The sequence below is a fragment of the Dermochelys coriacea genome, chromosome 6 (genome assembly GCF_009764565.3).
Source record: "Dermochelys coriacea isolate rDerCor1 chromosome 6, rDerCor1.pri.v4, whole genome shotgun sequence".
In the NCBI taxonomy this organism is placed as follows: Eukaryota; Metazoa; Chordata; order Testudines; family Dermochelyidae; genus Dermochelys; species Dermochelys coriacea.
Window position 1 is genome coordinate 26,978,961 of NC_050073.1, and position 27,214 is coordinate 27,006,174.

The following is a 27,214-nucleotide window of genomic DNA, read 5'->3' on the forward strand; positions in this document are numbered from 1 at the left end:
CTTGCAGTTCACTGCCCATTTGTCCAACATTTCAAAAACATACAATTTAAAAAACAGTTCTGAGAAATGCAAATGAAGGGAGAATTTTTTTTTAGCAAGCATAGCTTTCAGATTCCAAAGTAACTGAGCTAAATTTTGCCCTATGTTCCCCACTGCAGCTCCTTGACTTCAATAAGGTTTAATACATATATTTTAGAGCTATCAACAATTTTGGTGCACAAAATTTTCCTGTTAAGAAATATGGTTTCATTAAAACTGAAATTTTTCATTGGAAACTGTCAATTCTTATTTAAGAAACAAGATGGATGAGATAACTTTTACTGGACCAACTTCTGTTGGTAAGAGAGACAAGACCAACACGGCTACAATTTAAAACATTGATTTTTCCCATGGAAAGGCGAAACAAAAGGGATATTTTTAGACTCAATGTTCTTAAATTAAACAAATTTTCATTTAGAATTAAAATGCCATTTTGTTTCTTTTTGGCTAAAAATACAAAACAAAAAAACATTTTATGTCTAAATGTCAATTCAAAATGACAATTTTCATGTTGTTTTGTCTTCAAATGTTTGGGGGGTTGGTTTCCCAAAAAAACAAAACAAAAAAATGGAACAAAATTTAATAAAAACCACAGGCGCCAGTTTCCTCCAGGCCCCAGGGATGCTCAAAATCCCACTCCGCCCTACGCCCCGCCCCCCCACCTCTTCCCACCCAGCCCTGTTTTCTGCTGTTCAAGATCTTGAGGGCTGTTGACTAAGTTTGTACTGTGAATCAATATGACACTTGTGATCCAATATGTGGTTGATGTAAAGGGTTGTTTGGCTGTGCTTTTCTATGAATTTTCTCCCTTTGTACTATGCCCTACTATAAATGGATCCTGGTTCGCCACTGCACCTATACTATTATTTCTGCTCTACCTGGGTCAGCACTGAAGTGTTTGTATTCCTTCTATCAGCTTTTACTGACTAGTTGCACTTCCAAAGAGTTGGATGTAGTCCAAAACACTCTTCTGCCCGTGCGATACTGAGAGTATGCCTACACTGCAATAAAATACCTGCGGCTGGCCCATGTCAGCTGACTTGGGCTTGCAGGGCTCAGACTTGTGGGGCTGTAAAATTGCAGTGTAGACAAATGTGTGTTGAATTCACCAAATTATTCCAGTCACACACAAAAAAAATCGGGAAAAAAACAATTTTTTTTCATTTTGACACCTTTGAAATTAAATGTTTCAGTTTTTTGATTCAAAACAAATTTGCTTTGACATTTAATTCAATTTCATGAAAAACAAACATTTCAGAAAGCTCAAATTAAAAATAAATATTTTCCTTTTAGGTAAAAAACCTTTTGTTCAATCTGAAACAAAATTTTATTTTTTTTAACTCCTCAATTCACCAAAAATTTTGGAAAATTTTTGTTTCAGTCAACCTGAAACCAATTTTTTTTTAAATTTTCAGAACAGCCACAGAGATGACAAAAACCTCAGTTATTCACACAGTTCTACTTCATGTGATTCTGGCAATGTAAATTCCACGTATACCCATTTTAGACTTATAAAATAGTGCAAAGTGGTATCCATGCACATGAGAAATGGACTTCTTTAATTTTTATTGATAGCTATTTTTGGTGCTTATATAAACATCCCTTTGGCCTTACACAGGCATAACATGTACCAGTAAATTCTGTCCCCTCTTGGATGTGACACGTTTTTCGGCAGAACAATGGCATGCAGTTTGTACCTATCCATTTTTGAATGCAGCTGTTGACTTGAACACATTATGGGACAAATTTTACTCTTAGCTACACGAATGCAAATACAGAATAACTGACATTAACCAAAGAAGAGAGGTTTACAACAATGGGACAGAGCAGAATTTGGCCCTTTATATGCAATTTTGGATTATAAATATAAATTATAACATCTTAATAGGATCCCTGTAGTACACTCTACTATCCTCTATGTTGCTATCAAGTTAAATGGTTTACACCAGGGGTGATGATTTCACCATTTAATGTGTCAGTTCAAATATGTATTTACTTTTAGTGAGGAAAGTGCCAAAGTCACTGGTATAATACAATGAAGACTTTACAACAGACCAATCCTTACAGTGCACGGTCATGTCTTAAAGGACTGCCTCAAAATAGTCATGGTATACTAAGCAGAATTAATCTCCACTCATATAAGAAAAGCATCTCTGTAAAGCATCTGATTTTTGTCTGACCTTTGAGTGGTTGCTTAAAGCAGCGGTCATTGTACGTGTGCTAATATTTATAAAAAGCATGTTAACCTTCATCCAGGATAAATACATGGTTGACCTAAGACATTACCATGAAGATGACAGCAAAGAAACTTCTTCTGTGCTCCTACACATCTGGAAGTGAGCTGGACTTTGTCATACATAGGATAAGCATCTTTCTCAAAACTGGGAAGATGATGACAATTTAGCACTTTCACAGTGCTGTTCATTCAAATCTCAAAACACTAAACAAATATTAACAGATTAAGCCTCAGAACACTTCTGTGAGGTAAATTCAGGAATTAGGGTTTCTCTTTCCTTTTTTTTTGCAGACATCCTAGCACCAGATAGTTGCCTACCACAAATTATTCAGAGCAGTATTCACAAACAACCACAAAATGTCAAAAACACAACTCTTCCTGAGTTACTAGAGAGAAGTAAAAGCAAAAAGACTCCCATGACATTCCTGGCTGAAAAATTTCGAAGTTCAAACATTTTTGATGAAAAAATTCCCATTTTTCAATCAATTCTACCCTCTATGTAAACATTTACAGATGGAATTTTCTTCTGCCATCTTTGAGTGAATTTTAAAATCCCACCCTACATTTTAAAGAAAAATGACAAGCTAAGAAAACAGAATAACTCAAGGTTCAGTCAGAGTTATAATCTGTTTACCTGTTTTTTTAAAATATATGCACACATACTTTCAAACAAGTATTGGCTTGAATCACTAAAAATATTTTGGGGCTTATGCACTACAGAAATTCACATACAACTATGAAATGCAAGGAAAATGGATTTGTGTGACATGCTAAGTTATTTGTGGATATCTAAACATTTTGTACAGAATCAGGTATATTTTTGTACATATTTTTATAAACTATCATTTTCCAGGATTTTTTAATTATATGTAATTAAAATAGGGAAAAAATGACCTGTAACTATATATTCTGTAAAGGACCACATTTTTAGACAGCCTAAATCAACTCTCAAAAAAAATCTCAGAATTCAGTCTTGAAAATGTGGCTATTTGATTTCTTACATACCTTCAGTATCTAATCCTGTGCAGATATTTCCACAGTTCTGTTTATAAAAAAAAAAAGTAGGACCAGATCTTCAACATATCAGCAAATCAGCATACCTCAATGGAGACTTGAGAATTTTGTTTCCAGATGGCACTGTTTCAATTGTATTCAAGTATATTTTTGCATTTTTAAGAATCAATTTTTGTGAAATGAGTGCATTAAGCTAATAAATCTTTTGGACAACTTAATAGTACTGTAATTACAAAGAAATAGTGATAAAATGTCATAACATTTAAAATCAAGGGATGAAATTCTCCCTAGTTATCATGCTGCAATCTCATCACACCAGTTTAATCAAGAAGAAAATCTGGCCCCAAATCTAACATGACAATAGTTATAATCATAATTTTCTGATTTGTTGACATGTCTATAAGTATTGCAGAAAAATGGGAGGGAGGGTGGATTACTTGCTCAAACCACTGATACAAGATTGCTTTTTCTGTTTCTTTTTCTCTACATACCAGACCTTAGTTTTAAAATAAATTAATCATAAAAATAGTATTGTAGAACTACATCATCCTGCATGTGTTATTTCAATTGCTTCGGAGGCTATATTTAGTCATTTATACGAAGCTCTCTTCCATATTTGTGCACAGCAAAAAGGAATCCACAAGTCTAGGCTTTACCAACTGCTGGAAATCTGAATCCTCAAGGCCATCAGGACTCATAACTGCTAATCTTCGTAAGGCTGCCTGTCAGAAACAATGACAGTACAATTAAAGATTAGTAAATTCTTCACTTTGAGTCCATAACATATAGTGCCCACCGATAATGGTCAATACTTGAAACTGACCCCTGTGCACAGTGCCAGCATAGGACCTATGTACTAGACTGAATTGTCCACTCATCCAGTTAAATCTCCCTCTCAATTTGATTATGAAACTGTTCTTTTGAATGCATTGACTGAATGCATGACCTTAATGCATGACCAGTTCTGTGACCTTTGGCAAGTCATTTCACTTTCTGTACCTTTGTTTCCCCTCCCTATTGACAGCCAGTAGCCCACTGGGCATCAATCATTTTGTGAAATATATGTATAGATATTTAAGGAGTTGTGAGACTGTATTGAATATTATGTTTTTAAGGCTGGTAACCAGGAGTTGACATGTCTCAGACAGGTTCCTTTCAAGCAGGAGGTAACAGACACTCCCACTGCCAGGAGCCCTGGGCCCTTTTAAATTGCTTGGCCCCGGGGCAGCTGCCCCTTTTGTTCCCGTCCCCCCTCCTTCCCCCCCCCACATATCAGTGACCCTGCCGGTACATTGCTTAATGTTGGCTGTGTAGTGGCCCGTACCAGCGGCCACTTTCTTACCGGTATGCCATACCAGCTTACTTTCACCTCTGATTGTACGTCTCACGCTGGATGCCTGTTTGCATAGCGAGCCAAATGCTCATCAAGAGATTGTGAAATCTTCAAGAGAGGAAACTTACAGGATGAAATAAATAGCATGAGAGGATCCTCTTTACAAGTAAATACAATGGATTATTGTGCTATATTGGGGTGGTCAGAAGTACACTCTGGATCCTTGACTCAGGAGTAAGCTAACAGCATGTTTGTCTTATGAATGGAGGGTCACAGCCAATTTGGCTGTAAGACACAAAGGACTTTGGGTGAGATTTCTCTACATGAGAAAAGAATACCTACTTAATTAAGTCTAGGTTTTAGAATGCATGTTATGGTTTTGTTTTATATGTAACTATTTGTTTCCAATATTTGTACTTGCTGTCACTTGAATCTCTATCCTCAGTTAATAAACTTCTACTTGTTTTCACTATAACCATATCTAAATTATGTGTGTTAAGTGGACTGGCAAGCTGAGGCAATCTGTGACTACTGTGAGTATCCAGTGGACCAGGGGCAGGGCACTCCAGAGAGACACTCAGCAGGCTCAGGGGTTGGAGTGTGCCTATCACCAACAGACAGAGTGGCCAGTGGAACTGGGGAGCTGACCCCTAGCAGGCATAGACAAGGCTTCCTCACACTACAGTCAGGTGAGAGAAAGGTGCCTCACAACCCTGGGTTCTCCAGGAAGTGTGACAAAGCCTTATTGAAGAACCAGCCCTTGCATTTAGAATTGAACATGGCCTAGTTGGAACTCAGTCTGCTCTTGTCCTCTAAGGCATTCCATAGTCATGTTTATCTCACTGAAGGTGCCCTGCCCCCATGCACAAGAGTCTTATTCTGCACTTTGACAGTACACATTGTAGCTTCATATTTACTGAAGAAGAGAGCTGATGGTATTGAACCCTGTCCATTCAATATGTAAATACTCTCTGTCAGGATTCATTCTGATTATCTTAGAGGAATGAATGAAGCTAATATAGTGCTGGCATTTCCTTCTCCTGACAGGTCCTGTAAGCAGCACCTTATATCCATTACACACAAAAACTATATTAAAGAAAAGTTAAAGTTGCCAAGTCAAGCACTCAAAAGGGGTCTTGTAGAAAAAAATAGTACATGATCATGTAATTAAAAACCATATCATGAGGGCGCTGTTTAAGATTGTACATGCAACTTTAAATTTTGGCATTTCCTAACTTTTAAGTACTTGACTTTGCAACCTTAAAAACGTTCTTTAAACATGCTTTTTGTGTGTAATTTTCTGGGTTTTTAAAAAAGCAAACTGAAAATACAGAAATTCCATCATGTGGAATCATACCAGCCTCCAGAGGCATCATTAGCAGAGTTCAATCCTTTAGATCCACTGCTCAGACTTCAGGCACTTGGCTAATAAAGTAACTGATAGCAGTAGCAAGTTGTCATCCTTTACTTATACAAGCCACTAGTGGGGGACGAAACACACTTTGTGGATTTCATGGATATCTGTCAACAGCAGAGGAAGATTCAGATTCAGGAATCTTGAGTTCGATTCCTGGTGATGGAAAGGAATGTACTCTAGTTCGTACAGAGCCTTCTGCTTCTGTTCCTCACAAGCCTGACCCAGTCTGTCCATATCCTCTCCAGCCTGCCCCCGTGCCAGTCCTGTCTCTCCACCCCCTGGGACTCCTCATCCCAGTTCCAGTCTCTTTGCCCAATCAGTACAAATTTTTCACCCCTTCAGGCTCCTCCCAAATGGTTAAGCTTTGGCTAAGTTATAAGCATCTGAAAACAGTTCTTATGATGGAAAGTGTCAGGCAACCTTAACTATAGGCTTTGCTACCAGCTCCACTTATGATGGAGGTTTGAATTCTATCCAAAGGAAGTCAGAGCCAGGAGAAAGGATTGTCTTTGCACCATGTCCTATTCCAATGCCTGACTGTGAGTGATCTAGGAAACTGGAGGAGGTTAGAAGCCATTGGATGAGTTTTAAAATACAATGAGAATCAACCAACTCCAAGTGTGAAATTAAATAGGTCATGACTGTAACTTCACTGAGAATGAAGAGGACAAATCTACTAGCCAAATCCTCCAGGTCTTCTCATTCCCAGGGACAGTAAGTCAGTCCATCGAGCTCCTCTGGCCAGAGCAGAGCCCCCTTCCACACCTTTCTGGTTCCAGCCAGGAACTGACCTGTGCAAGCCCTACAGTTCCTTTTATTTGAGCCTGCTAGGCTCTGATTGACTGCTTCTGTGCAGCCTTTCTAGACAGCCCTAGAGGACCCACCTTCATTTTTCCTTTCCTAGGGCAGGGTGTGGTAGGAGTGCAGGGCATCGAGCAAGGGGCCTTGAAGGGACTGTGTGCCATCACTGTATGCCAATCTTGATTTTAATGGGAATTAAGGTACACAGCACTGAACCCAAGATGGGAAGGGATGAGTCTGACATGTAATTTACAACAAACTTGTGTTACTTACACACACTGAAATCCTACTGAAACTAATAGGATTTCTGCATTTTTCAGGAGAGATAAAGGATGGCTTAAGTGCACCTACCAGACAAGCCACTAGAACAGAATCACTGTTATTTCTTTCAGTGGGTGATCTGCAGAGTTCTATAAGGCGAGGAATACCTAAAAGTGTAAAAAAAGAATGAAGATAAACAATGTTTGTTGCCATCTAAAACTTGCCATTTTGACACCAAAAATCAGCCTGGTGGATTCTTTTGTTTTATCCGTCTCATTTAATACAATTGTGAATAAATACAACTGCTATACAAAAGGTATAGAAGGAACTCCACACATGCATTAGAACGAGCTGTGCAATTTAAAATTGTCAGTTAGATAACGGCAAAGCATAAGCAAATACATTGTTTTTACCCTCTACTGCTCTTTTACAATGAATAGAGCTGACCTAAAAAAAAATCCTTCCTATCCATCATCCCGCAACTCCCCAGAACAGACATGTTTTTTCCTCAATTTTTAAATTTGAAAAATCTGGTCCCTATTGTCTCTCTTTGCTGGAGGATCCTACTAGTCACATATATATGAGGTTTTAAGTTGAGGAGAGAGTAGATGCTGCATCTTCAAGTGTCACAACATCAGATAGTCACTGTAAAAGCTCTGTATCCCCTCCATCCCTAGCTATGTGTAGGAGGAAGCTGCACCTCAGTTTCCACTGAAAAATTAGCCATAGATTCATTTAGTACATTCTCCACATCCACTGTCAGGACAGACTGTGCAGGGAACCTCATGTAGAGGTTCTGTAGAGCTCAACCATTAACAAGTGGTATCAGAGATCCTCTCTCCTTGCTAAACCAGCAAAAGCCTCTGCTGCCCTAGTCTCAGCAGGAAGTCATTCTCTCCATATTTTACTGTCTGCCACTAGGTTAGCATTAAATTCTTACAGCTGAGTTTTATGGCTGCATGTGCCACTTCAGGATCTCGGCTGAGCCGTGCCAGAGTAACGGCAGATTTCTGCTGAACTCGCTCACAAGCGGTGACTTCTGCTGAATTCCCAGAAGATGATCTCTCAAAGAGCATTTCCATTAAAAGCTGAACACCTACAAAGAAGTGAAAGTTGCTGTTAGTATCTCTCCCAGAAAACAAAAACTTCCATACAAGAAAGTAGTTTAAAAGCGAAGCAAGCTTTGCTGAATAATGACTGCACAACTGCAACATACGATTTTGTTGTTCAGAATATGGGCACAATCTGCATCTGCGCAAAAACATATGTTGTCTACAGAAAGCTAGAAAACATATGGAACCAGCAAATTCATTCACATTTCCCCCTCTTCTCTCCAGATTGTTCTAGTACAGACTGACATCTGGATTTTAGACTGACCTATCACATCTGGCTCAAAATCCATGGCAGTGCTTTTAATTCTTTATTACATTCAACTTCTAATTCGAGATTAATCTATATGCAGGCGCCTGAAGTACATTAGAAGATCTTACATATATGTAATTTTCCTTTCCAGCTCATATGTTTTAAAACACCTTTTTAATGTTTCAATTTAAATCATGGCTAATAGACTGAATTCTCAATTCAAACACATTTGTATGTTTCCCATGGACTTCAGTGACATTTAGAGACATGGATGTGAAGGAAGATATTCATCTAATGTTTTAGACTCTTTGGTCTTGTTGCATTCTCAGTAAAGTTTTATGCTTCAGTTTATTCACCCAAAAACTCCAAGATATGTGCCTTGGTCTCCAATTGTTATAACATGACATTATAACTACTGATATATTCACTGTTATTTTAAATTTCCACTCAGCAAATCTATTTTGGTGGGCTAGTGTCAAGCTAAAAGCCTCTATGAAGTTATTATCTTACCCGTTGACTGATAAGCCTTTGTAAATTACTAGCTAAGTACCTTTACTTTGCCAGTTTGATGTTACGTGCATAGGGCCCTGTGCTTATGGCTCAGCAACATTACTTTGTTAAGCTTCTGTGAAGGCTCAGGATTTTGTGAAGTTATTGGGTCAACACATCTAATCTGCTGGTCTGTGGTCATGATTAGTTTTGGCAGGATTCAATTTAAATTGATAGATATCAGTAAACATCAATTTCAGCTGACTGAAATGGACTAAAAAAATAATCTCTCTGTAAAAGTCAAAGGGAGTGCAACCTCCCACCTGCACCATGAGCCTGCAGAGATTGGGTGTCAGTAACCCTGTGACAGTGCAGGCAGTCCTCAGCAGCCTTGCTCTCACAGCTCCATAGTTTCACCAGCTGGGAGCACCGGGGGAATCTCTGCTCTGCCAGGACAAGTCTTCCCCACACCTTATGCCTGCAGGGATCAGATGTCAGCACACAGGGCAAGGTTGTCACTTTAAGGCATTACCCAATTTTGCAGGCTTTGAGCTGCACATTGTTCCCTGTTACACTGTGATTGCTGCAGGATCGTGCTATATTCCGTTACTAGGGAGGCGTGCACACATCACCGTGTTCAAATAGCTCTGTTGGCTAGCACAGAGGGAGCAGGTACATAGTCTTATCCATGCACAACCCCAATAGATATGTCATACCACCAGCCAAGCTAGACTCCTCAGTCCTGGTGCTTTGGGGGAGATGGACCCTTCACAGAAGTGCAAGGGAAGGGAAAATTATTTGTGTACTCTTCCTCTAGGTACCTTGTATAATGTGTGTCTCGATACTACACTGATGGCCACCCTGTAACAATAATACAATCAAAACAGCAATGAAACAGCTACTGTACTCAATTAGATGTTTTGATGACTCATCAGCTCCCTGGACATATACACACAGTAAGAGGGGGAAAAAAAGATTCCTTGCAGCCCCTAGACTTCTCATGAGCTGGATTACAGGGGAGAACCCACTAGGTCACATAGTTATCTATAACAAAAACATAAAATATCACACCCGCAGTATATCTAGAGCAAAACACGCTAAGTATAAGTCTTACAGGTATCATGATACCTTTTAAAACAGGACATAATGATTAAGAGATGAGAGAAACAGCCAGATTATAAAAAATTATATCATTCACAAAACCTACTCTTTCAGTACCAAAACAGCAGAGGGGGTAGATAGATAGATAGATAGATAGATAGATAGATAGATAGATAGATAGATAGATAGATACTATGTCAAAAACATTTAAAAGGGATATGAAGCCCCTATTCCATTCCAATTAAATACCATTACAACTGAACTCCCATTAATTTAATAGAGCCAGGATTTTACTCAGAATGTCAATAATCTGTATACTTCTGTCTATGTATTTATTGTTACCTACATCTGTTATTTAATATTATGGATATATATTTTTGTTAGAACATTTACATAATTAACAAAAATATTAATTGCTTCCAATTACCAAAAGAATCAGAGCTAGAAACCAAAGTTGAGAAGAGAGCCCATCCAAGATCTTCCAATTCCAAAGACTCTTCTCTCATCAGTATCTCTGGTTTCTAACCAACTGCTAATTGTTACCATATTATACAGACATAGGAAACTATTATGCACAAGTTGGCTCTCACCCGTTTTCACAAGCCTAGAGGCAGCTGTCTTGGTCTTAGCTTCCAACAAGAAGGAAATATGCAGACTTTACTGTACCACAAACACACTTTGGTTAATTAATTAAGTCTAAGTTTTACACGGACATGTGCCAGAACTAAAATGATCACTTACTTGCATCTTCTCACTGGCTAAGAGGGAAGGCTAGATGGCACAGTGTTCTAATGCATTAACATTTTAACACCCTGGGTCGGGGTCCAAATAAGGTTTACTCATCACAAATGAAGTGAACTTGTGTGGTCTCACCTTAGACCATAGTGGATGTCCATTCACATCCCCAAACTGCCTGACAATTTATTGAAACCAGCAGTGTCAATTCAGCAAGGACCTGATCCTGCAAGATGCTCGGTGCCCTCCAGTTCCACTAGGCTTGATTCTCCTCTGTCACTCATTTGGCATTGGAGTAACTCCATTGACTTCCATAAAGTTCCTCCTGATTTATACCAATCTGAATGAGAAGAGAATCAGACCAATTGTTTTCAGTGGCAGTGGAGAGTGCGCATCACTTCTCAGAAGGACTCAGCACCTTGTAGGATTTGATTTTACGAGGAGTAGACTGCAATAGTGGGTGTGTTATAAGTAACAATAAAGCTGTAACAACAAACTGTTTAGAGGATGCCTAATTGAAAATACATGAGCTTACACATAGCATGACCCTACACAGATTTTTGCCTAATATATAGTGTAATCAATACACAAGAAAACCTTGTTGTAAGGCAGCTTTACTTCACACTCACTCTCTCACACACACACCTGACACAAACACACAAAAGTAAGGAAATGAAAACCTAAGCCTCCTATGTGTCCATGGACTCTATTGAATCCAGGTTAGTTTGTGCCAATCCTCCATCAGTCAGGTCTGTGTGCACAACACTTTCAGCTATAACATGAGAAACAACTAAAAATTACCTTAAATCTAATTATATTTAGCAAACAGACCATTGCATCATTTCTCCTCAGAATCCACTTCTACAAAGTTTTGTGTAAACAAAAAATGATTTTAAGAGTATTAGTCAACACTGAAAAAGTAGGCCTGCTAAAGAAATGTTTCAGCCACAACTCAAATTCAGACCCTTTCTATTAAAAACATATTAAGCAAAACCAAACTAAACTTCATGGGACAGCAAAAGCTGTGTAAAACTTCACTGATTAGCCATCTACTTTTAGAGAACAACAGGAATTTATACCCTATTTTAAGATCATATAATCATAATTATGGTGCCACCTGGTAGCAGCTCTATAAAATCAGTTAGATCTGCTATTTCCTTATCCACAGGACTGTTCTCCTGCCCTTACAGTCTCCTATAATACCTTGGGGTTTTTTAACCTTTCCTCATCTGTCAAGTTTTCTATTTATCATGCGTGTTGCTCTCCTCTGGACTCTGTCCACTGTCCATTTGTTCACAACTTTCCTAAAGTGTGATTCCCAGAACTGGACACAGTATTCCTTAGCAGAACAATTAACTTCTGTGTCTTAATTATGACACTGCACCTCAGAATGATATTAGCCTTTTTTGCAACTGCAAGACATTTTTGACTCATTCAATTTGTGCTCCATTAACAACCCCAGATCCTTTTCAACAGTAGTACTGCCTAGCCTATTCCCCCTTTTTGTAATTGGGCATTTGATTTTTCCTTCTTAATGGAAGCACTTCATTGAATTTCTTCTTGTTAAATTCAGACCAATTCTCAAGGTTGTTTTGAATTCTAATCCTGTCTTCCAATGTATTTGCATCCACTCCCAGCTTGGTGTCATCTACAAATTTTATAAGCATATTCTCCATTCCATTATCCAAGTCATTAATGAAAATATTGACTTGTACTGGACCCAAGAATGACCCCTGTTGCACCCCATTAGATATCCCTCCCAGTTTGACAGCAAACCATTAACTACTTTTGAGTAGTCTTTCCACCAGTTGCGCATCCATCTGACAGTAATTAGACCACATTTCCTTAGTTTGCTTATGAGAGAATGTCATGTGGGACTGTCAAAAGCCTTACTAAAAAAACCAAAAGATATCAAGTCTACTGCTTCCACCCTATCTCTAGACCAGTAAACCTGTCATAGAAGGAAATTAAGTTGGTGTGGAATGATTTGTCCTTGACAAAGCTATGCTGGTTATTCCTTATAACATTATAATCCTCTAGGTGCACACAACTCGATTGTTTAATAAGTTGTTCCAGTATCTTTCCAAATATCAAAGTTAGGCAGACTGGTCTAATTCCTTGGGTCCTTTTTGTTCCTCTTTTTAAAGGCAGGCCTTATTTTTGCCTTTCTCCAGTCCTCTGGGACCTTACCCATCCTCCATGACTTCTCCAAAAAAAATGCTAATAATCCTGAGACTGCTTCAGCTAGTTCTTTAAGTATTCCGACTACTTCATTTCATCAGGGCCTGCTGACTTGAATGTATCCAACTTATGCAAATAGTCTTTAACCCATTCTTTCCTCATTTTGACTTACGCTCTTTCCCCATTTTTCTTAACATTAATTGCACTGGAGGATCTAGTAACAATCAACCTTTTTAGTGGAGACTGAAGCAAAACAGGCATTAAACACCCCAATCTTTTTGATATCACTTAGTAACTTTCCTTCCCCACTAAGTATACCTACCACTATCTGTTACATTTTCTTCCCATGGGACCCCAGTTCTCTGAGTTTGTTAGTCTGCTTTTAATTTTGAAATCCATTGTCCTCATTCTGCTGCGCTTTCCTTAGAATAATGAAACCTATCATTTCATGACGACTTTCACCCAAACTGCCTTCCACCTTCAGATCTGCAACCAATTCCTCCCTGTTCATCAGAATCAAATCTAAAATGTACATTTCCCATAAAGTTTTGCCAAAAATATTGTTAAAGGCCTGTGGGAAAGCATTGCTGCTGCGGCTGTTTGTACATTTTGGAGCAGTAATGTATTATTATGGCATTGTACGGTTTGAATGAAACAATGCAAAATGCAGGATGCTAATGTACAATGCTTAATACATAGATGATGTAATCTGATTTATGAGAATCACAGGTCTTCTCAAACACCTTAAGTCTTGATTTACAGAAACAAATGTTACTGTTATTGCCTCAACATACAGCTGTGGGTAATGACATGAACTATAAATATTAAATCAGCAGGATGGCTATATATTTGAAGTCTTCTAAATCATGTTGTAGAATGGCAGTGTATTTCCATTACGAGGCCATTCTGAGACCTCACTTTGTATCCCTCATCAACCTGTATGGGCCAGAAGATGCAGATTCCACTAAGAATTATAGCAAACAACAGGCTTCATTTGCATTGGATCACATCCGTAGATCATGTTGCCTTGTGATTAACACAGGTCACCTCTCAAGCTCTCTCCTTTTCTCATGTGCATTCTATACATACAAATACAGCATTAACTCAGCTTAAATACATACCATTTCCTTGAATTATTTCTGAAGCACACTGGTCCAGCACAGACATGTTTGCTAATATTGTCACAATCTGCATTAATGAGAGAGGAGAACATAAAATATAATGTTACAATTCAGAAATGATAAATATACTCAGTAAGATAGTATAATGGAACAATAGAGTAGAATAAAAAACTATCCTTGTGGGCTGACATTTTATTATCACTTCTCCATACTCTGTGGTTGCTTCAACTTACACTCAGCTGTTAATAACATTCAAGAGTAGCTGGAGTGTAGTGTCACTCCAATTACGTCTCCTTTCCCCCAGCCCCAGTACTGGGGGTTGCCAGATGGAGGTTGGTGTGGATGGTTGGTGGTAAGATTTGCATGCTTTATGGAAGCCCCTTTATGCTGCTAAATCATCATAAAGGGGCTGAAGGGCTACAAACAATTGGGCCTCTAGCAGTGTTCATTTGGGTACAAATCCTGAATTCCATACTCAAATTCTGACAAAACTCCCATTGAGTAACTACTGAGAACTTCAGTGTATATCCAATACTACTACTTAGAAGTCAGTTTTAATCTTCAAAGCATGATAGAAACACTAATTAATCCTCTGAACCCCTTTGCGAGGTTGGTATTTTGGGCCCTGATTCTGGAAAGCATACCTATTAAAGGAGAACACATAAGTAGGATTTAAGCATGTATTTAAGTCAATGGGATTTTGCACATGCTCAAGTGTTATCCTGAACAGAGATGGACTTAAACACCTGCTTAAATGTTTTCCTGAATTGGTGCCATAGTCGCATTTTGCAGCTGAGGAAACAAATGAAGAACCTGATTGGCAGAGCTGCTGAGCAACTACAATAAGAGTTGTGGGTCTTCTGCGCTTCTCAATCAGGTATTCACACCCTACACATTATTACAATAATCTTTATGCAAAATATGCCTCAGGAAGCATCATTTAAAAACTGGTAACACTGATTAATATTCTTCTGTAAAGTATGTACAAAATGCATATTAAGAGTTCTGAACATAAACTGAAATTATGACTACAATGCGTTTACCAGACAAGTCTGGGGAGTGAGTAAACCAGTTTCTCAAAGACAAAGCAAAAGCTTACACCTCTTTCCGGGTGTTAAAGTTGATTAGTTTTACCTGTCAAGTGGCCATTCTTTGGCAAGGAAGAGGGGCAGGAACAGCGCGGTCTGAATTTTAGCAATCAACAACATGGAACCTCTTTTGCCACAAGACTCCACAGGGAGTCCTCACAGCTGGAATGAACTTTATCTAGGATGACCCTCAGAAAATGCCTTTCAAAGGGTGACTAGACTATAAAACTGAGGGGCAAAAACACCCCAAGCTATCACTCCCCATCTCTCTCTCTCTTTCACCTAAAAACACAAACAAAGCAGCCCTTTCACTTTGCATGGGGATTCTGATCCGAGAGTCTGAGTCAATGTTGGTGGGAACATGTGGTAAGGATTTTTTACCTTGAGCCAAATCTAACTTTTTAAAGTTTTAGCTACTAGAAAGTGTTTAATCCTTATTTCTCTTGTAATCACTTCTGACTTTAATATCTTATACTTGCACATACTTAAAATCTCTTTGTAGTTAAATACATTTTTTTAATCAAAACTAATCTAGTGTTGTAGTTAAACCGAACAGTTAGGGTAACTCCAGTTAAAGTAGCAAACTGTTGAATGTTGACTGTTTACAGGGACAACAGAACTCTAATATCTGAACTGCCCTGGAGAGGATTGTACAGTTCAGAATACATATTTGGGGGAAATTAGAGAACAGGGAGTGCATTGGGTCACCCTGCAAGTAGCAACCAAGGCTGGTGGAAGCCAGAGTGTGACTGGAGTGTTGCTGACATACTGCTGGGGTCAGAACTACCGGACCAGCGCTTTGGCCACACACACACACACACACACACACACACACACAGACACACACACACATTCACTCGTGTGTGACCTGCATCCTGTTTGTGAGAGGCCCAGGTTGGGAGCTACAACAGCAAAGCATTGTGAAGGACCCATGGTTTCAGAGCAGGTGCTGACAACCCTCACTGGTATGGATTGCACCCTGAAATGTGGCAGAAATTAGGGACCTGATTGGCAGAACTGCTAAGCAATCACAATAGGAGTTGTGGGTCTTCAGTGCTTCTCAAAATCAGGTCCAAAGCAACTTCTCTTTGGCAATACAATGATTTATCGATAGAAGTTGGATTAGAACTCGGAAACAGGTAGCTCTTATACTCAATCCACTATACTATACTGGTTTTGATGATGCAGCGCTTCGGGGTCACATGCAAAGATATTGTTATTTAACATTCACATAACTCCCTGCATATCTTGCTGCATGCAAAGAACCACACATGTTGTTGACATTACTGTGTAAAGGGATTGTGAATAACCATTATTATATATAAATTCCAAAACAAAACAAAAATAATTTTATTTAAAAGAATTTTTTGTTGTTTTTTTTTCCTTATTCTAACTTGATGCTGTTGATCTGCTTGAGGAATAATGGATGGAAGGAGGACAGATTTGGCTAACAGCTTTTAGTTGTAGGATTTGTGTTCGCAAACAAACAAATTTCCTTGACAGATGTAAGCAAGCATGAGAACAAATGACCATTAATGTTGATCTCACTCTGGCATTATAGTAACAAAGGTGACTAATTTTTGGTGCTCTTACATAAAGGTCTTCCACTTTCTAAGGCAGTGTTACAGTGTCATCTCTCTGAATAAATTCACTTACTTAGGATGCAAATGAGCTGATGAATCTCTAAAGAGTGACAGGTAGAAAAATGGAAACTCAATATATGTCTAGGTATTTATTCCATGTTAATTATTAACAGAGTTTCAAGCAGCGTGTATATATTTTTTCATTCTAAATTATATCCTGTTAATGAAAATTACTTCCTCTATGCAGAGTCAGTACCCCATGTGGCTCTCTAAGTGATAGATGAATTCAATTAACCACAATTTGAATACATGCCAATTATTTCACGGCTTCAAGTTATTTTATCTAATAAGTATTTTTATATATAAAAATGTGTTGTGTATCTTTCTATACAAGAAATTATTTGAGTGAGGGGTGTATTGGGGCTCAATCAAGACAGCTCTGCTTTCCTTGATTATACAGGACTGCATATTTTTGAGAGATATTTGTGCACTGGACAAAAAGGGTTAAATTACCCCTGTGCAGAGGGTTTGCAGAGGGTTATGCATCACTCAGGCCCAACTAAAGCCTTATTTGAAGATATTAAGTAGGTGTTAAAGGCACTTAAGCTTTAGAGTAAAGACCAAACTATGAATCTTCAACTCAACTGTTATTTCCATCTTAACATATAGACATGAAACCCAGAAGCCCACCAAAGGTCCAAACAGGTGTCTGACCTCCTTTGAAAGGAAAGGCCTTTGAAAAATATTAGGTATTATACTAAATTGAATTTATAACAAATAAAAAGAATGCCCCAACCCTTTATCATGAAAGTTTTCCAGGAAAAAAAAAAAAGATGGAATGATCTGGGACATGCGTTAAGCATGAAGCCAGAGCACCTAGCATGGCAGGCATGCTACTGAGCAGCTGTAAGAACATGCCAAAGGGGCCAACTGAAAAAAATCTCTTCATTAAACGCTAGCCAGAGAGGGAAAACTTACAGGACTTAACATCATAGAGGACATGCAAGAATGGTGCAGGATAGACGGATGGTGGTGTCTTATTTATGCTCTAAGCATCATTTGACAGCATGAGAAGAATTCGGATTATTTCACTCAAAGTGAGCAGAATTTTTCAGTGGAAAAATGAGTCATACCTTTTTGTAACGTAAACTACATACACAAGCAACACAGAATACAGTTTAACTGGGAGAAGACACTACTCTAAGTGTTTGTACTTATTCTTAAAAATCATATACTTATTGGGATGACCAGTTTAGTACAAGTAAAACTCCTGTCTCTCACATCAAGATTCATACAATGGAGACACACTGTAATGCAGGCCAAAGTCCAAGGACAATGTAAACACTAAAAATGGACTCTCCAGGTGAAAACAAAATTCTATCTGTAGATGCAGCCTAATTATCATTTTGAGGAAAATGCTCCTCTTTTTCATAGACTCATAGAAATGTAGGCTGGAAGGGACCTCAAGTAGTCTTCCAGCCCAGACCCCTGCACTGAGATAGGACCAAGTAAACCCTGACAAATCCAACCTTTTCTTAAAAACCTCCAGTGATGGGGATTCCACAGTCTCCCTGGGAAGCATACTGCAGAGTTTAACTACTCTTATAGTTAGAAAGTTTTTCCTAATATCGAACCTAAATCTCCTTTGCCGCAAATTTAAAATTTGTCTGGATCCTTTAGCAACAAATGAATTTTGTGTCATAGGACAGTGCAAGATTAGGGATATCTATGAAAATGGAACACAGACCACATTCTCACTATCTGCCAATGCTCGAGATGTATAGGACCATTGGGAAAGTCACAGCTCAAGCCAATCAGGATTTCCAGTACTGCAGTGTAATTCCTAGACATAATATCTCTAGGAAAGCTGTCAATAAACATAGCAACCTCAACCATAAGGTGTGGGGGAAGGGTACTGGCCACAAAATACACTCTTTGCTCATTGGCCTTAGAATACTCCCATGTATAGGGGAAGCCACATTTCTCTGAACCTTTTTTTGGACTCTCTTGATAGGAAGGACTGAGTCACTCAGAGAATCAAAGAATTGATAATGGAATAGATATACCATTTCACCTCAGAGTCACCAGTTAAAATCCAGTCCAGTGCTGTTGTGACTGGAAATTGTTACTACCCAATGGCTATCCTGTGGTCTATGTTGAGTTCATGAAAAGGCAGCTGCATCAAAAAAATCTACCACAATTGATAGCAATGACACCCTTATTAGCATCCTCTGCAAAGCAGCCATGAATGTGCAGGAAAGAAAACCATGTCAACTGCTAGTTGTGGGTCTTCCAGATTAAGGCTGGGACATACTGATGGAGCAGAGTGCAAGAGCTTGCATTATCACTCCCCAGTAAGTCGTTCTTTGGTGACAAAAGATGTACACTCAAGTCCTCAGACAAATCTACATTCATTTCCAGACCAAAGTAACTGGATTGTGTTTTGCATAAACTTCAGGTAACAGCACCCAAGACTCTTGTCTTCCCCACCCCACCCCCACCCCTTACTATAGATACAAGTTAAATTTTTAGTGATGGGCACAACACATACATGCAAAAAACATATTCACAGTCATTGTTGCAGCAGCTGAAATGTTATCTGAATTTTTAATAGATCACCAAGCGTACACTTGGCATAGTATGGATTTTAGAGCAAAACACAATAATTAAAAAGAACAGGAAAAAAAAGACCAATACCCTCTCTCATTGGCTCAGGAACCATTATTCTGTATCAAATTCTTTCACCATTGGGAACACTAACTCATCTTCCATAGAATAGCAGGGGGGAAAATGAATTATTTATATACTTCCTGTTAGAGAGAAAAATCAGCAGCAGGGTTTGAATATCTGAAAAGTATCTCAAGGATTTCAAATGGAATTTATCTTTGCTCAGAATTTTTGTGGTTTTTTAGCATATCACCATTAGAGCAGTGGAGGGCTGATACCAAGAACAACCATCTAGCTCCCAATGAAGCTCTACCCAGTATAAACAGATATCTGACATTCTTCACTAAGCCTTTACAATTGCATTACATTGCCCACAAAGTACTAGCCACAACAATAAATCATAGATTGGGGAGGGGATTTAAGACAAGTCTCTTACAATGATAATTCCTATTCCCTGTGCAGCTCTAAATAAAGCTGGGGAGTGGGAAGTGGCACCCAGACAGCAAAATCAGGGAAAGGAAAAGATGGTTTACAGCCACATCTCCACTGAGTCCAAGACCTGCTCCTCAGTTCCTAAATTTCAGCCAACTTCACACTTCATCAATTCCTTAGATGTATTCGAGTTTCCAAATGCTAGGGTTCTCATTCCCATTGTACTTACACATGATGCAAATCATACTTGTTTCTTTCTTATCAGTGATTGGTATTTTAATGAGCAGCAGCAGTTTCCGTACATGCTCAGATTTAGGGATGGGCAAAGTAGCTTGGATAAGATAAGAATCAAGCCAAACTAGAACTGAGCCAACAAAAAAAAAATGTCTGAGGTTTGAAGCCAATGGGTTAGCCTGCTTTCGGATTTTCAAACACATCTCTGAATTGCCTGGTTTGGGCTGGAAGCAGAAGCACTAAAATACCCTGAGAAAGGATATTTTCATGCTGTAGCAACTCTACCTACACTAGGAATTTCCAAAAATTCTTAGAGACCCTCTTCTCAGGTGATTTCCAGCTTTTCAAACAGAACAGACTGGGATAAGCACAAGAAGAATCTGAATAAGCATCCCAGCTTCTGAAAGATTATCCAAATCTCTGAAGTTTTTTATATCTGTCTATCACTAATTTTGGTTGGAAACTATTTCTGAAGGGCTCATAGTTCAGAAAGAAACTTGACTTCACATGACAACGTAGTTTTTCAGGCCAAATTTGATTTAAATCAGTTCTGCAATTTTTAAGTTCTAGAAGTGGAAAGAAAAGAAAAGAAAAGAAAAGAAAAGAAAAGAAAAGAAAAACAGGTTTTGTGGTTTAAGATTCTTTTAGATGCTCCTATAAATCAAAAACAGCTTCACATTTCAAAATGAAATTCGGAAGCAATTAGTCTACAAATTAAATAAAGACTTTTGGGTGCTTTTTTCCCTTAAAACCAATTTAAACAAAATCTTGAGGTAAGAACAGCAAGTAATCCACATGTGCTGTTAACTACTTTTCATACTGTATTATTCTTTGCATTCATTAACAGTCTCTCTTTGGTCAAAAATTCGGTCTTTACACTGTCTCTTCTGATGTATTTCCTCCTTTTGCATTTGCTATGCATACCTCCGCTTCAACCATTTATTTTAGCTCAAAATCACAGTGGCAGGCACCAGGAAGCTATGTGAGCCTCCACTCTGAGAAATTGTCTCAAAATACTGATACAGTCATTAATTTTAGGGATCATTTAACAATTACTTCACTCAAACATAATGGCGATGAGCACACTAGAAATACAGATCAGATTGATAGATAAACTGATCAGCAAGTATTTGTACCACTACATGAAATCAGAGTTGTGTCACAGGCTGTCAATTACTGAATAAGATTCTCATTTAGTATTAATACTATGGAGCTATGCCTTGGTGCAGGGGGATCAAAATTTTACTTCTTATTGTGAAATTATAATGGTGTAGTCTATAGCAGGATAATCATAGAATCGGTGAGATATAATGAACACGGAGCCCCACCATGCCACTTTTAAAGACACTTTTCCGAACAGAACTTTAAGCACTTCCCTTAAAAGTCCTGATCCAAAGCACTTAAGTACGTGAATAGTCCCATTGACTCCAATGGAATTCCTCACATGCTTAAAAGTTATGTGAATTAATGCTTTGCTGAGGCCTAAAACTGAGGCCTAAAAGCTAATTTTCAGTGATGCTGAGCACTCAGAACTCTGGGTGCTTAGCACCACTGGAAAAAAAAACAGGCTCTAAACAAATGTATTAGTGACTTAGGAGGTCTACAGTGTATTTTTAAAACTATAGGAAGTCTCTTCTCTTTAAATCTTATATAGCTTAATAATAATAAATATAAGTTTCATATCTTTACAAGTGTTGCCACATCACGTTAGTCTTATGTATTTATAAAATTAACCTCTCAATATCTCACAGCACATATACAAAATCTAATGGAAGCCATCTAAATTGACAAGAACCTCACAGATATAAGAATCACCTACATTTTTTAGTTTTAATATTAATTGGCAGCATTTGTATCATTACATCTTACAGTAAACAAAAACTGCTTTCTGTACTGCAAAAAAGAGAGTTTTTAGCCCCCTCCCCCCCAAAAAAGAATAGCCTAACCAACCACAACTTCTACTGAATTTGTAAAAGATGAACTCCGCCTTTTGTCTTTTTCGTGGTCTGGTTGACATTGAAATATGGAATGGTGTTAAATCATGTTTTCTTAGTGTCAGTAGTACATTACAGAAATAAAACACTTCTGGGAAATCAATCTTCTGTAAAGAAAAAATTGATTGAAATTTGAGGAAACTATTAAGTTAATTAAGGGTCTTTAAAGAAATTTTCATCAGATATGTTAAATGGAGAAGCGTCAGCTTGAAGAAATTATATTGCAAGGAGACCCATAACCACAACGGACTATGATAATGTGTCTTGTTTTAAATAACAATGTTGATTTATTAGCATGTTTAACCAATAGTGAACAAAGGTATCAAACTGTTTTTGCGTTATAGCTAGGACTAGATGAAAAATTCATTTACAGGCTAAAAAAGGTAATGCAAAGTGAATGTCCTCGTTGCAAACCCCAAGTGTGTCAAAAGGACTAAATGGCCAGAAGGTTTACTCACTGTTTGGGAAAACTCAGTCCCGAATGGAGACTAAAGGCTTCCTAGCAGAAATGATGTGTGGGACAGGCGGGGTCAGGTGCCCCACAGAACTGCCGCTTGGCTTGTACTAAGCATGATCATACAGACTGAGCATGCTCAGTAACATCTGCTGAAGCGGCTGCCCTCTCTCTGTCCCCCCACTATTGGCAGTTACTGGTCAGTTCTGCTGCCTAGAAATTCCAGCTATCAGAAACAGTGAAGATGCTAGCAAGGGAAAGAAGAAATAGAGTGAACAGGCATTAGAGGGCAATAGAGGTACATTTTGGGATCCAGTGGAATAAAGGATATCCTCCCAGTTGTGACCTGCTCTTCAATGATCTGTATCCTAGTTTTATGAGTCCTGCCCTGTAGAGGTGAAAGGCATGATCTTTGTTGTTACTAAGGTAAATGTGTTTCATAAACTTTTACTGATACTGCTGATATATGGAGAAAAATTCAAACTCAAAATGAAAATGACCAAATCATTAAACTGAGTGGCAAAGAAGATCAATATGGAACTGCTAATCTTCTTAGTTAATTACTCCTTTAAGGCTGATTCATCGCTAAGTAAAATTAATTTCTGCTACACATTATGAGTGTGAATATTGTTTCACTTAAATGAATCAAATAAAGATAAGCCAGAGAGAGTTTGCAAAGTTCCAGACACCCGTCTCCAGGGATAAAGGCATGTCTGGCCACTTGCAAGAAGCAATATGGAGTTTATTAGAGTTCTTTATTTCCGTATGTAAATTAAAAACATCAAAGCAAAATCAACCTACCTGAGGCTGCAAATGGAGAGCTTCCCCTCTCCCCAGCCCCGTCAAAGGCTGACAGCAGGCATTGCTTTTGAGGTATCAGACTTATGGAGAAAGACCTTTTAGACAATCAAGAGGTCCTAAGAAACCTCTAAAAAATAGGAGTGAATTCGCTCTGGTGCCTGGTACTATATGAAGGAAGAAGATTCAATACTACATGAGCCAGCACAGAATGTTTGGTATCCAGGACACAACATAGGATGGGTTTCAGAGTAGCAGCCGTGTTAGTCTCTAAGGTGCCACAAGTACTCCTTTTCTTTTAATATAGGATGGGGATCCCTTTCCCTTCCAGACCAAAAAGAACAGGGAAGAAGCAGCACACAGCAGTGTGTATGACAGTCATTTGCTTTCTACTATCTTACTGGTTAGTAAAGGGCAGTGTCACAGCAGCAGGTGGAGACAGGAGATGTTGTAGCAGATGGTCTCAGGGAGATGCAAGAGGAATTCTTCTGGGAACCATACGATTCAGCATGAGGGATTAAGACAAAATAAACCCCTGACCTCTGTAGTAAAGGAGACACTGAATACTCCTATTTACTCATAGTTTTCCACAAACTATATTAATATTTTAAAGAATTAAATGACACAGGACTAGCCTGTAACTAGGACTGGAAGACAGTGTACAGGTGTAGAAATCCCCCTTACTTGCCTACTTAGGCAACCTGGACTTTTCGTCTGAGTGACTAGAAGTAAGCATGATGCGTGCATGCTTACTTCCTCCCTGGAGAAGGTGGGCAGGGGAATGGAGTGCAGGCAGTGCCAAGCCTCTCAATTGCTGGTCAGATTAGCTGAGTGAGTGGGAGTAGTAATTTATTGGTGTCTATACCAGCAGTAAATTACTACTCTGCTGGGAGCAAGAAAGTCGTAGGAGTAGAATTGTGACTCAGGGAGGGACTAGGGAATTTTCAGAGTTTATACAGCACCCATTGCCGACAGCAGTGCCTGAGGTCACCAGCTACCCATATGTTGTGATATTTATTTACAGGGAAAAGGTGCTGTAAAATATCAAAACTCCACAGCAGTTTGAGATCTATTGTATTGTTTGACAAATCTATTTTTATTGTTTCCTGCCAGACTGGAGAGAACCAGAAGGAAGAAGCACTCTTATGTATTTGTGACTGCATCATTTTAGGTCTTACAAATTTATAACTACTCTAAAACCCATAGCATATCATTTCCAGTTTCCACAGTAGACAAGTAGCTGCACTTTCTGCATCAGTTGACAGCGTGGCAGGCAAGGGCAGAGTCAACATGGAGTAATAATAAATAAAAACTGCATTAATTATATAGTATTTTCCATCCATAGATACTATACACAAATGAGTAACTACTGTTTACCCCACTTTACAGATGGTGAAAGAGAAGCACGGAGAAGTTAAATTATTTGCCCAAGATGACATCAAATAGATGGCAGAGTCAGGAATAGATCCCAGGGCTGAAATTATAGCCCTAGTGAAGTTTTACAATTGATTTCAACAGGGCCAGGATTTTGCCCCAGGTCTTCTAACTCTGTCTAGTGACTTATGCACTGGAACATGCTGCCTGTCTCGCATGCTTCTAACTTTCAAGTACTGGATAATGACCATTTTGGCTGAGAAAGGACCCCTGAAGTTTAAGTCTCCATTATTTTGACTCCACTGTGCTTGCCAAAGATGATTTTCACACACAGTTATATTCTTACATAACTATATTTTGACACTCCATGAAAAACTTATCTGCCTCTTTTTCCAGTGTTCAAACAACCTAATTTGGCACAGAAGTGCAGAGCTGAGCAAGTGTATTAAAAAAAAGGGGGAGGAGGGGTGGCTCCTGCAGGGAAGTTATGGTCTCTTATAGAAAACTCATTAGGATACCAGTAATATAATGGCATTGCTAGAGTTCCTCTGACTTGTGGCCTTGCTCTTATTGTTATATCTATTATTGACAACCATTGCCTCTTGTTTGATTTCCTAAGTATTTTGTGGAATTTAATTACCATAATTTATCATCTTTTTCTTTGTTAATAGACAACAGAGATTACCTCACCACTCACTATGCAGCAAGGCATATGAATTCATTTTCTTAATGTGAGTCCTGTCACCAGTATAAGCGACAGTGTCATGCCAGAACATTTAGTGTATTATATTATCCAGTCACAGAGCATATTTGGACTACTCTGGGTAAAGGAACTTTCAACCCCAGATAGGCTGTGCAAAGTACTAAGCAGTAGTAGAAAATGGGACATCAAAAACCAAAAGTCATAAAATCAAGAAAGTTCAGAGCTATCTGTAATTTTTATGTAGACTCTCATATTAACAGAGAGTTTAAGAGATCTTCGGTACATTACTTTTATCACCCCAGTGTAGAAGGGTAGGGACATACTACCCAGTACTTATGCACAGTGTATGACAGGATATTGGCATCCAGAGAGAACGTGGCTGATCATATGCTTAAACATAGACTTTCATATTGGCAGAAGGATTGGTCCCCTCCCTGCTTTTGATCATAAAAGGAACAGGGGGAAGCTATGATCCGCTGGACTGAATACAGCCTGGGAGAGTTGGGACACCTGGTTTCTGTTCCTTACTATGCTACTATCTGGCTGTGTGACACTGAGCAAGTGACTTAGCCCAAAATGTTAAAACATGGGTGTCTCAAGTAGCACAGGAGCTTTTCCTTCCTACCCCGGTCCTTCTCTAGCAGAGACACTGCACTAGCGGTTGTGATGCAGTGGGGCAGGGGATCTTTTCTCCTGTCTCAGCCAGGACCCCAATAAGACACTACACCAGCAGAGGCAGCAATGGCAGGGGGAGACCTAGGTTTCCTGCCCCCCCTTCTCTCTGACAGCAACACCAAAGCCTCAGGGTGGAGATCAAGTCTTCGCAGCCTCCCTTCCCCCCTACACCATTTTATCTTGTTCTCTCTCCATGATTTTTAATATAGTCCTGTCAAACTAAGGTGGAAGGGCACCCGGTACAGAGTGCAGTGCTTCATTGCCCAAATTCCTCCATCTCAAGTCCCCTGTTCTTAATAATTGTCAGGCAAACATATCCAGGGACCCATGCTGGCTTCCAAGTACAAGGCCATCTGGTCAGCAGCTTGAGAAAAAAAGCTGGTAAGCCACCACTCTGATGATACTGAGTAGAACTTAGATGAGGAGTTCATAGGAAAAAATGAATCAGCTGATATTCAATTTCTGATGCAGTAATAAAGGGTGGGATTTTCAAGGGAGCCTAATGGAGTTAGGCACCCAACTCCTACTGCTTTCATTGGGAGCTAGGCACTTAACTTTTAGACCCCTTTGAAAAACCTCATCCTAAAGGCCTGGGTCATAATGTAACATCTGCCTCTCCTCTACTTTTGACCCTAAAATTACTGGGGGAGGGGGTTTCCCACTAAAGGCAACACAACAGGAAAGCTTAATAAATGGCCTGAGTGAGTGGAGGAGGCAGGAAAAAAAAAATCTAGAAACTAGAGGAAGAGAGGCTATGATTTACTCAAAGCCTGCAACATCTCCAGCAAGAAGCTGCAAAAATGGGAAAACATCAGGATTATGTGGAAAACAGGAGGAACAGCTAGCTAACTGTGGGTCTCCAGGACTGAGTCAAAGGCCCTCCCCCATCCCATATACATTTGGGGAACATGGCTTACTGAGGTATTAAACTTGCAAACATAACTGCTTTAAAATTGAGAGATTCTTTGTCCATTAAGTCTTTGTCCCCCTGGATAATGAAAGATCAAAAGTTGTTAGACTGCATTTCCACAACTTCACAGGTAAGGTGAGAATGCTAGCATCACTGAGGAGACAAGACAAGTGGGAATTCAGAAGGAACAGATTTCTTTTTTATTTTTCTCC

General features: G+C 38.9%; 1 protein-coding gene across 1 annotated transcript in view; it reads right to left on the reverse strand.

Annotated features, from left to right (window-relative positions):
- Nucleotides 1-1,260: 1,260 nt before the first annotated feature.
- INSC (INSC spindle orientation adaptor protein) overlaps nucleotides 1,261-27,214 on the reverse strand; it is a 144,934-nt gene continuing 118,980 nt past the window's right edge. The window contains exons 9-12 of the mRNA XM_038406380.2: nucleotides 14,091-14,157; nucleotides 8,042-8,197; nucleotides 7,192-7,268; nucleotides 1,261-4,011 (exon numbers count right to left, since the gene is read on the reverse strand). Of these exons, the coding sequence (XP_038262308.2) occupies nucleotides 3,883-4,011; nucleotides 7,192-7,268; nucleotides 8,042-8,197; nucleotides 14,091-14,157 (429 nt within the window). The 3' untranslated portion in view covers nucleotides 1,261-3,882. The remainder of the gene's footprint in view (nucleotides 4,012-7,191; nucleotides 7,269-8,041; nucleotides 8,198-14,090; nucleotides 14,158-27,214) is intronic.